The sequence below is a fragment of the Myotis myotis genome, unplaced genomic scaffold (assembly GCF_014108235.1).
Source record: "Myotis myotis isolate mMyoMyo1 unplaced genomic scaffold, mMyoMyo1.p scaffold_m19_p_28, whole genome shotgun sequence".
Lineage (NCBI taxonomy): Eukaryota > Metazoa > Chordata > Mammalia > Chiroptera > Vespertilionidae > Myotis > Myotis myotis.
The window spans coordinates 3,218,342-3,229,716 of NW_023416333.1; the positions used below are offsets into that span (position 1 = coordinate 3,218,342).

Here is an 11,375-nt window from a genome sequence, read left to right on the forward strand (position 1 = left end):
CCCAGGGGTCCAGGCCCCCAGCCCCTCCTCCCTCAGACCCAGGGGTCCAGGCCCCCAGCCCCTCCTCCCTCAGACCCAGGAGCCCAGGCCCCCAGATCCTCCTCCCTCAGACCCAGGGGTCCAGGCCTCCAGATCCTCCTCCCTCAGACCCAGGGGTCCAGGCCCCCAGCCCCTCCTCCCTCAGACCCAGGAACCCAGGCCCCCAGATCCTCCTCCCTCAGACCCAGGGGTGCAGGCCCCCAGCCCCTCCTCCCTCAGACCCAGGAACCCAGGCCCCCAGATCCTCCTCCCTCAGACCCAGGGGTCCAGGCCCCCAGCCCCTCCTCCCTCAGACCCAGGAGTCCGGGCCCCTAGCCCCTCCTCCCTCAGACCCAGGAGTCCGGGCTCCCAGGGCACTTAGGGACAATGTGCTCCTTCCTGGAAGCTGGGGTCAGGGGTCATCAGGAGCAGCTGTGAGGGGTGAAGAATGTGTGTGGGAGGGCAGGTGAGGAGGAAATGGGCGGGGCGGCCTCCAGCCTCGGGGACCTGGGCGATGTGGGTTAAAAGGACGCTCAGGAGCTTCTGGGGAAAAGACCAGACACTTGCAGGGAAGCCCGGAGCCTGGAGCATCCGTCAGGCCCTTGACGTCCCGGCCCCACAGCCCCCACCTCTGCCGCTCTCCGCCGGCCTCGTCCTCTGTCTGTGTGTCTGCCGCTCTCTCCTGTTTTTGGGGATCCTCACTGCCTTGCCAATCCCTTTGCTCCGCTCAGCTCCCTGTGTTTCTGACTCGCTGCCTGTGACATGCAGTGGCCCCGGCCCGGCAGGCAGTGGCCCCCAGCAGGTAAGACCGCACCGCACCCCAGAATCTGAAAGTGTGGGGGTGAGCAGCAGGCGAGCCCAGAGCCCAGAGCCGAGGTGCAGAGGAAGATGCATGGGGAGGAAGGACTGTCAGGGGCCCCTGGGGCCAGCCCTCCCTGTTACTAGGCGGGCCAACGCCACCCACTGAGAGGAGAGGCTTAGAATGACTGCCTGCGACTCCTGCTGCACCGAGCAGCCCCTGGGACCAGCAGGGGCAGGACTGGGGTCTCCCTGGCCCCTGCCTTCAGGGGACCCTCAGGTGGAAGGCAGGGGTGTAGGAGACCAGACAACGGGAGGCTGGATGAAGATCAGAAGGCAGGGGTCTGGAGAGCATGGCAGGCCAGGGAGGAGGGGGCGGGAGGAGGGAGAAGGGGGAGGGGCCTGCGTGGGGCCTGAGCGGGGGGGCCTGATGGAACACTTGGCTTCCCCTCCCAGGACCGGCCATGAAGACGCTGATTGCAGCCCTGGTCCTGACCGCAGCAGGTGGGGAAAAGGGGGGTGGGGGATGGGGAGGTTTGGGGACAGGGTGGGGGTTGCTGATGGGGCCGAGATTGGAACTGGAGATGGTGGAGGTGGGAGCCACACAGGTGTGAAGGGGGAGGGGGGGTTGGGACGAGGAAGATGCGGGAGACAGGTGAGAGAGGGGGGATGCAGAAGGGAAGGGGGAGGGAGGTGGCCGTGAAGATGGGTGGGGGAGATGGCGGACAGGGTCGGCGTTGGGGGTGGTGCTGGACACAGCTGGGTGTGGGGATGGGGACCATCTGGATGACTGAGACAGGACGGGGTTCGAAGCTGCTCTCTCCAGACCTCCCCTCTGACGCTGCCCGCCTCCTCCCGCAGTCCAGGCCGAGAGGAAGGATAAGGTGCTGTCTGGTGGGCCCTGCGAGCGGATGTCCCACCCCTACCAAGCCGCCCTCTACAACTCGGGCCAGCTGCTCTGCGGGGGGGTGCTCATCCACCCGTCCTGGGTCCTCACGGCCGCGCACTGCAGAAAACCGTGAGTTGCCACACTGCGGACACGGGGAGTGGTGGCAGTTAGAGCCCGCCGAGGTCTTGCAGACTCCAGTCAGGCACGGAATGGCACGCATGTCCCCCCCATCCCGGAGCGAGGCCATCTGATAACCAGTCTCATTTGGCCAATAGTTAATTGAGCACTGAATATGGGCCAGGCGCCTCGTGGGGCCCTGGGGACCGAGCCCAGAAGAAAACAGGCAGAGCTGCTGCTCTGGTGAACTTGGCCTTCTCCCCGGGGAGCTGGTGGTGCAAGGAGGGCCCTGGAGGGAGAGACGGGCTCGTTCTAAGTGCAGGGGAAAGCCTGCACAGGCGGGTTTGAATCTGGGCAGCAGCAAGATCTGATTTCGTTGTCAGAAGCGATCTGGCTGCCTTGTGGGGCGTGGACCGGGCGAGAGGAGGTGAACGGGTGCGTGAGGAGTCCCCGGCCACACCGTCTGTCCCCCGGCGCCAGAAGATGCTGGCTGGGGCCAGGATGCTGGTTGGGGGGATGCAAACAGAAGTTAGAAACCTTGGGAGTTCTTTGGAGACTGAGCCAGCGGGACCTGGTGATGTGGGACGGGAGGGGAAGAGAGCCAGCAGGGCTGGCCTCCCAGGATTTGACCTGGGGGTGTTAGGTTGTGTCTCCGGCTGCGTCGTCGTCGGGGGAAGAGGAAGAGAGTAGCAGCTTGGAGACGGGCCGGGCCGGGGGAGCGTCAGGCATTTTTGCTTTTTGCCAAGATGAGTCTGAGACACCTGGGAGCTGTCCAGGAAGGGTGCCAGGTTGGCCGCTGGCGCCCCAGGGACAGGTCAGAGCGGGAGGTGGAGATGAAAGCGTCATCCGCGAGCAGGTAGTACTTAAAGGCAAGGCACCAGAAGAGATCACCCAAAAAGCGGGCCGGATAGAGGAGCGGAGAGGGCCTGGGACGGATCCTCAGGGCACGGAGGACCGCACGTTAGACGAACAGCAGCTGTTTGGCGCTAACGACAGCGGGCCAGGTCCCCGGCGAAGCAGTGACATTCTGCTGGGGTCCAGCCCCAGCGGGCCAGGGGTTCCCAAAGGTGTGGACGGAGTCAGTGTTTAGGTGATCATCATAGCCAGGTTCTTCACTTTATTGTCATCTAACATCTGTATTTATACTATTCGGTCTTAATCCCATCCATTCTATTCCAAAGGTTAGGGCGTTTCTTAGCTCCATCCCAAGGTTACTCCATTGTTCTATTAAGCTACAAGGAAGTCACTGAAGGAGGTTATTCTAAGTAAAGATTGTGTAGCTTAAGCGTGATTGTTCGTAGTTAAAGTGATTAACTACCGGCCTGGCACTTAGTTAAGGGGTTTTACTGATAAAAATCCTCACCTGGGGAAACCACCTTTCTCAGAGAGGTGACCTTGGTTAAAACACATAGTGCTAAGAAGGGGAGCAAACATATTAAGAACAGTATGCCATCTACGCCAGGCCCCTTGGAACATCCCTGCAGCGACTGCGTCAAGCAGCCAGGGTGGATCGGCTTCCAGCAACATTCCATTTCCACAAGAAGGGCCTGCTGGCCCCATTTTGCAGATGAGGAAACTGAGGCTCAGGGAAACAGCCAGGGACGACTCACGTGTGTGGCAGGCAACTGATACCTCACCTAGTGTGGCGGGGTGGGGGGTGGGGGGTGGGGGGGGGCGGGGCGGGGGGGTGGGAGGTCCCGTCATGGACTCATGGACCCCAGAGTGGGTTCCGCCATGCTCAGCGAGAACTGGCCTCACCCCCCCCCCATCCTCATTCATCCCTTCAGTGCCCATTGACTGAGAGCACCCACTAAGGGCCAGATTGGAGTCGGGCAGTGGGGATTCAGGAGGGGATGACCGTCCCTGCCCCTGGGGGCACCGGGACAGAAAGACGGTTGGTTAGCAAACAAACCCCTGAAAAAATGGTATAATTACAAATTACCCCGAGTCCCGTGAAGAAGGACAGGAATGGAAAAGAGCAAAGGCACCTACTGTGGGTGGATGAGTTGAAAGTCAAGCGGAGGCACGGAAAATGAGACGGTGTGGCCCAGGGGAGCTGAGGGGAGAGCATTTAGAGCAGGAGAAACACAAGGCAAAGGCCCTGAAGTGAGAACACTCTGGAACGTTACCAGAGAACGGTGGGACGGGACCCTTGGGCTGTATTCTGAGGGCCATGGGGAGCTATGGGAGGCTTTTGAGCAAGGGAGTGGCTCTTTGATCCATTTCACAAGTATTTCTTGAATATCCGTCATGTTCTAGATACTGGATACTGTATCTGTACAAAACAAACATCCCCGTCTTGATATTCTAGAGTCATGCCATCAGCCACCGATGGCTCATTAAATTTACATGAATAAAAAAGAAATGGCCCGAGTCGGTTTGGCTCAGTGGACAGAGCGTCAGCCTGCGGACTGAAGGGTCCCGGGTTCGATTCTGGTCAAGGGCACATGCCTGGGTTGCGGGCTCAGTTCCCAGTACGGGGCCTGCAGGAGGCAGCCGATCAATGATTCTCTCATCATTGATGTTTCTGTCTCTCTCTCCCTCTCCCTTCCTCTCTGAAATCAATAAAATATATATATATATATTATTTAAAAAGATGAAATGAAATCCCAAATCCACGAGCCATGTTTCAGGTGCTCCGTAGTTGCCTGTGGCTAGTGGTCACGGTATCACGTAGCGCAGATAAATCTTCATCATTGGGGACAGTGCTGTTGGGCACTGAGGTGATGGTAGGAGGAGAGACAATACAACAAGTAAATATTTAACAACACATAGGTTATACAGAAAAGAATAATGATAGGTTTTCTGGTGGAGAAGAAGACGGGAGCGGGAGATAAGAATTACCTGTTGGGGTGGGTATTTACATCTTAATTGGGTTGCAAGGCAGGCCTCAAATGAGGAGGTGACATCTGAAGTAGGTGAGGGAGGGAACCATGCAGATATCTGGGGGGGTGGGGGGGTGGGGGAATCGTTGCTGGCCGAGCAAGCAGCCAATGCAAAGGCCCGGGGGTGGGAGGATGACTGTTGTGTTCAAGGAAAGGCGGGGAAACCAGTGTGGCCGGAGTTAGAAAGAGGTTGGTGGCGGGGGGGTGGGGGGGAGAGAGTGGGGAGTGGGAGGAGATACCTGTGAGGTGACAGGCAGGACCACGTAGGCCGTGGTGAGCACTTCGGTCTTTCCTCAGAGTGAGTTGGGAGTCATGGGAGAATTCCGAGCAAAGGACAGGACCAACATAGGTTGTTAAAACATCTACGGCTGTTCTGTGGAAGATAGCCTACAGGGGGCCAACGGCAGAAGCAAGGAGTCCAGCGAGGTAGATACTGCTGTAGTCCGCGAAAAGGATGATGGCTGCTCAGACCATGATGGTAGCAGTGGGGGAGGCGAGTAGCGGTCAGATTCTGGGTACATTTTGAAGAGACGAAAGGATTTCCGAACTGCTTAGACGTGAAATAAAGAGTCGTGAAGGCATGAGATAAAGAGTCAAGCATCGTCTCCCAGTTTATGCTGGAAGGATAGAGTCGTCATTTACTGAGCTGGGAAGACGGAAGGAAACACGGCCAGATAGTTCGGGGTGTACCAGGCTACCCCACTTCCCACCGCCACCCCATCTGGAGTCTCAGCCGCAGCCCAAGGGCTAAAGGTGAGACCCCCGCCCTTTTCCTCTCTCCCCCAGGAATCTTCAGGTCTACCTGGGGAAGCACAACCTTTACGAAAGAGAGAGTTTCCAGGAGCAGAGCTCTGTTGTCCAGACCGTGGTCCACCCTGGCTACAACGCGGCCACCCATGACCAGGACATCATGCTGTTACGCCTGAAGCGCCCCGCCAAACTCTCGGACCGCATCCGGCCCCTGGCCCTGGAGAGAGACTGCTCGGCCAACCGCACCAGCTGCCAAATCCTGGGCTGGGGCAAGACAGCAAGTGGTCAGTAAGATGGGGAAGCAGGCCAATGGGTCCTGGGTAAGGTGGGCCAAAGGGTGAAGGGTCAAAGGTGACGGTGGTCCGACAGCGAGGACCAATGGGGCAGTGTGTCGCCGGGTGAAAGGTCAAAGGGGAGGGGAAGACAAATATGGAAGTGGGGCTAATGAGTGACTAGCCAGTGGAGAAAGTAGACCAATGGGTGAGTGGTATGGCTGGATGGGCCATAAGATGAGGGGTCAGTGAGGAGGGGGGAGAACCCATGGGGAGATACCGATCAGAAAGGAGGCCAGTTGTCGAAAGGGACCAATCAGGCTGCACTGATGATCAGAAGGGGTAAGTGGAGGCGGGACTAATGGGAGAAGAGAGATGACTAAAGCAGGGGAGCCAATGGAAGGGTGCGAATTGAGAGAGTGGGTGGGGTAGAGAGAGCTAATGGGGGAGGGGCCAGGGGGGAAGAGTGAATAGTCAAAGGGAGTCACTAGAGGAAGAAAGTAGTCAAATAAATCAGCGGGAACCATTGATGGTGGGCCTGTAAATGAAGGGCCAAAAAAGAAGGTGCCCTATTGGATGAAGGGCCAATGGAAGGGCAGAGCCATGTAGAAAAGGACCAATGAGGGAGGTGGACCAATGGATGAAGGGCCAATAGGAAGGGAGAGCCATTTAGGGAAGGACCAATGAGGGAGGTGGACCATTGGATGAAGGGCCAATAGGAAGGGAGAGCCATTTAGGGAAGGACCAATGAGGGAGGTGGACCAATGGATGAAGGGCCAATGGAAGGGCAGAGCCATTTAGGGAAGGACCAATGAGGGTGGTGGACCATGGATGAAGGGCCAATAGGAAGGGAGAGCCATTTAGGGAAGGACCAATGAGGGAGGTGGACCATTGGATAAAGGGCCAATGGAAGGGCAGAGCCATTTAGGGAAGGACCAATGAGGGAGGTGGACCATTGGATGAAGGGCCAATGGAAGGGCAGAGCCATTTAGGGAAGGACCAATGAGGGAGGTGGACCATTGGATGAAGGGCCAATAGGAAGGGTAGAGCCAATGGGCAAAAAAGGGTCCCGTTAGGAAAGGACTAAGGGTCCAGTGATGACCAACCAGGATGCGCCAATGAGCAAGAATGGTCCAGTGAAGGGCAAAGGGGTGTGACAGGGGCGGTCACTATTACAGGAAGCGTCTACAGGTCGGCTGGAACTACGAGAGAAGGTGGGGCCCGTGGAGGAGAGAGAAGCGGAGGCAGGGCCTAGGAGAAAGGAAAAACCAACAGGAAATGAAGACTCATGAAAAGGGAGGGACTAATGAGGAAGACGAGCCAATGGGAGGGAAGACTGGCATAAAGAGGGACCTATCAAGAGTCCAGGCCAATGGAAATGGGTTTTTAAGAATAAGAGACAAATGGGGAGAAGGGAACCAGTGGGCAATGGGGACCAGCAGAGGAGGGAGGCGTTGTAGGGCTCGGATGGTCGCTGGGGAGGATGTGGGAAGGATGGGTTCTGAAGTGAGCCTGCCCCCCCCCACCCTCTCTCTCATCAGGTGTGTTTCCTAACACCATCCAGTGTGCAGATGTCCACCTGGTACCGCATCAGGACTGTGAGCGTGCCTACCCTGGCCAGATCACCCAAAACATGGTGTGTGCTGGGGATGAGAAGTACGGAAAGGATTCCTGCCAGGTGAGGCCGATGACGGGACCCGCCAGTTATACCACAAAGGACAGAGACATGAAAACACAGACAGAGACAGGAAGAGAGAGACACACACAGAGACCTTACTGGGGCTTTACAGAGATAAGCTGGGAGAGACTTTGAGGCATGAAAAGGGTGAGAGAGCCCTAGCTGGTTTGGCTCAGTGGATAGAGCGTCAGCCTGTGGACTGAAGGGTCTCAGGTTCGATTCCAGTCAAGGGCACATGCCCGGGTTGCGGGCTCCGTCCCCAGTTGGGGGCGTGCAAGAGACAGCTGGTCAATGATTCGCTCTCATCATTGATATTTCCATCTCTCTTTCCCTCTCCCTCTCTGAAATCAATAAAAAAATATGTGTGTGTGTGTCTGTTCCTGAGTCTCTCCATCTCTGAGTGTCTCTCCCTTTCTGCATGTCCGAGTCTCCTCCTGTCTCTCTGTCTCTCTCTCCCTGTATTACTGACTCTCTCCCTCTTTCCCCAAAGGGCGATTCCGGGGGCCCACTCGTGTGTGGAAACCGTCTCCGAGGCCTGGTATCATGGGGTGACGTCCCCTGTGGATCGAAGGAGAAGCCGGGGGTCTACACCAACGTCTGCAGATATCACCAGTGGGTCCGGAGAACCATTTGGGGCAACTCATTCTGACATGTGGCATCCAACCCTTGACCTCGGCCCCCACGTACCACCTCTAAGACATCTCTGATCAAGACCATGCCTCCACCCCTGCCCAGAATCAACCCTTAATGCTTCATTCTGCCTGATTTTACCCCAACCCCATCACTGGGGGTGAGGGGGGACACGGGCTGAGGTCTTGCCCCCACCACTAAGAGAAAACAGGAAAATCGCTTCCGACCAGCCCTCCCTCCTGATGATCCCAGGGGCGTGTTGTCTCCCCGCAGAGGAGCGGTCACACGCCTGGAGAAACCCGGGTTGGAACCCCAGCTCTGCCTCTTGCTCCCCGTGCAGACTCTCATCTGTAAAATAGGGACAGTAACACTATGCCCCTCATAACTCAGGGGCCGCCGTTGGGAGGATCCAAGGTCTCGAATGTAGGAAACACGGGCACCAGGGCCTGGCACGCCTGCCTGCTGAATAAAGAGTAAATTTCACTGCTGGTGACACTTGTTGCTTTTCTCCCACGTCTGCTGCCCTGGGACCCAGCCATTGCTTAGTGCTTCCAGCAGCCTGGCCGGCCTAGGCGGTTAACCCTCCAGGGTCCGTGGGAGATGGTGCTTGGCCTTGAACGCCAGGCGGAAGACGCTGACCTTGATCCTGAGGACCCTGAGGGGAGGATGGACGGGGTCAGATCTGGGTAGTAGAATACCTCACTGGGGTGCATTCGAGGTGGGGGGATGGGCAGGGAGGAGCAGACAGCCAGAGCTGAGTGAGGACCCAGGCTCCCGCATGCCTTCTGGGGTTCTCCCATCAACACGCACCACGCGTGACCCCAACCGGTGTCCACCCCTCTGTCCCCAAACCCCAGGCCCGGGCCTGTCCCCAGAGAGGCATTATTCTCTTACAACCCCCACGGCCCCATCCCTGAGGAAGACAAAACAGCATCTAAGTCACATGGGGCGACTCGGGCTCCCCCCGCCCCCCACTGGCACCTGCCTTGTCTGACCTGGGGCCTGTGGGCTGGAGGCAGCTCCTGCATTGAGCATCTGCCCCCTGGTGGTCAGTGCGTGTCATGTGTCCCGTCATCCTGCTGTTCAGTTGATTTGCATATTAGGCTTTTATTATATTGCCCTGGCTGGTGTACTCAGTGGTTAGAGCATTAACTCCCAGGCACCCAAAGGGTCTCAGGTTCGATTCCCAGTCAAGGGCACCTACCTGGGTTCTTGTTTCATCCCCAGCCCAGGTGGGGGTGCGTGCTGGAGGCAACCAATCGATGTGTCTCTCTCATAATCGAGGTTTCTCTGTCTCTCTCCCTCTCCCCCCCCTCCCCCCTTACACTCTCTCTAAAACAACCAATGGAAAAAAATATCCTCAGGTGAAGATTAATAACAACAATAAACAGATGCCACATCAGAATTTGAGCGTCAGGAGGCTGGTGCCGGAGTCTGAGCCCCTCCCTGCTCTGCTACGTGAAAGTCTTTTTTTCAATTCCCATGTGCTTTCAAATTGAGCAGAAAAACTGTTACAGGCCCAATCTTTCACATGCGTATCTTCTTATTGATTCTTTCTTGAGAAGGAGAGAGACAGAAACATCAATGGGAGGGAGAAACAGCAATCTGTTGCCCCGGCTGGAAATCAAACCTGCAACCTGGGTATGTTTCCTGACTGGGTGCACGGGACGACACTCTAACCACTGCGCACACTGTCCAGGTCTAACGGATTTTTTTTTTTTTTTTTTGAAGCAGGGTCTTTGCGCATTTGTTACTTAAGGTGCTTGTGTGTCTAAGAGAATCTTACCCGTCCTAGGGACAGCCTGGTGACTTCAGCTTCACGTGTGTCATCGGTGTCCGATGTTTAAGTTGGAGTCACACCAACCTCCTATCCAGTGCTGGGAGGCTTGAAAAAAGGCAGCGTTGGTCACATGTATACGTGTAATATGCAGAGGTGTGTGAATGTGTTTTCATGCTGGGAGGTGTGTCTAACCATTGAAGGACGTCCTGAAGAGACCGAATGTGCTGGTTTCAGAAATGTAGTTTGAGCCCTAACCGGTTTGGCTCAGTGGATAGAGCGTCGGCCTGCGGACTCAAGGGTCCCAGGTTCGATTCCGGTCAAGGGCATGTACCTTGGTTGCAGGCACATCCCCAGTGGGGGTGTGCAGGAGGCAGCTGATCAATGTTTCTCTCTCATTGATGTTTCTAACTCTCTAACCCTCTCCCTTCCTCTCTGTAAAAAATCAATAAAATAAAAAAATGTAGTTTGAGATGTGTGAAGATACTTCGTTTGTAAATTAGACCAAGCGTTATTATAAAGAACTCATAGAAGTGTGTTAAACCCTGGCCGGTGGCTCAGTTGGTTGGAGTGCCGTCCAGTACAACAAAAGGATGCCGGTTTCATGCCTGGTTCAGGGCGAGTACGGGAGGGGGCAGAGATCAGTGTTTCTCTCTCTCTCTCTCTCTCTTCCTCTCTCTCTAAAAATCGATGAAAAACATTTCCTCAGGTGACGCTTTTTTAAAATGTGTTAAAATATATACAGAATGATTCCGGCTGGTGTGGCTCAGTGGTTGAGCATCGACCTATGAACCTGGAAGTCAGGGTTCCATTCCTGGTCAGGGCACATGCCTGGGCTGCGGGCTCGGTCCCCAGTGTGGGGTGCACAGGAGGCAGCCAATCAATGATTCTCTCTCATCATTGATGTTTCTATCTCTCTCTCTCCTTCTTCCTTCCTCTCTAAAATCAATAAAAAAAATATATATATATATATTTTGCCGTAACCGGTTTGGCTCAGTGGATAGAGCGTCGGCCTGCGGACTGAAAGGTCCCAGGTTCGATTCCGGTCGGGGGCATGTGCCTTGGTTGAGGGCACATCTCCAGTGGGGAGTGTGCAGGAGGCAGCTGATCAATGTTTCTCTCTCATCGATGTTTCTAACTCTCTCTCTCCCTTCCTCTCTGTAAAAAATCAATAAAATATATTAAAAATATATATATATATTTTTTAAAAGATATATCTAGAATGAAAAGGTTTGCAAGCTCAACTTAAAAAACTAAGAAAGGGCTAGGTTGTGGGTGTGTCCCTTTAATGCATGTAATAATCCAAATACACCTCAGAATTTTATTTTTCATTTTTCCCCCCTGTGCACTAAGCCCGCCTCAAGGGTTCTAAGACCCCCCCCCCCTCCTTGGGACAGAGTGAGGGAGACAGCTGTGGTTTCCCTTCAAGGCATGTGACCTCCACCAGGCCAGTATCTGTGTCCATTTGTTCTTGGGTAGATGAGCCTGGCGCACAGTAGGTGCTCAGCACGTACGTGCTGAATGAGTGTGTGGCTCTTACAGCCTCGTGGGGACAGAGACC

The 11,375-nt window shown here is 55.6% G+C and overlaps 1 protein-coding gene across 1 annotated transcript; it reads left to right on the forward strand.

Moving 5' to 3' along the window:
- Window positions 1-544: 544 nt before the first annotated feature.
- KLK6 (kallikrein related peptidase 6) lies at window positions 545-8,520 on the forward strand. The gene is made up of 6 exons (XM_036296148.1): window positions 545-820; window positions 1,273-1,320; window positions 1,678-1,834; window positions 5,494-5,741; window positions 7,271-7,407; window positions 7,898-8,520. Exons 1-6 carry the CDS (start codon window positions 781-783, stop codon window positions 8,054-8,056), a joined length of 789 nt encoding a protein of 262 aa, XP_036152041.1. The 5' UTR covers window positions 545-780; the 3' UTR covers window positions 8,057-8,520.
- The last annotated feature ends 2,855 nt before the right edge of the window (window positions 8,521-11,375 follow it).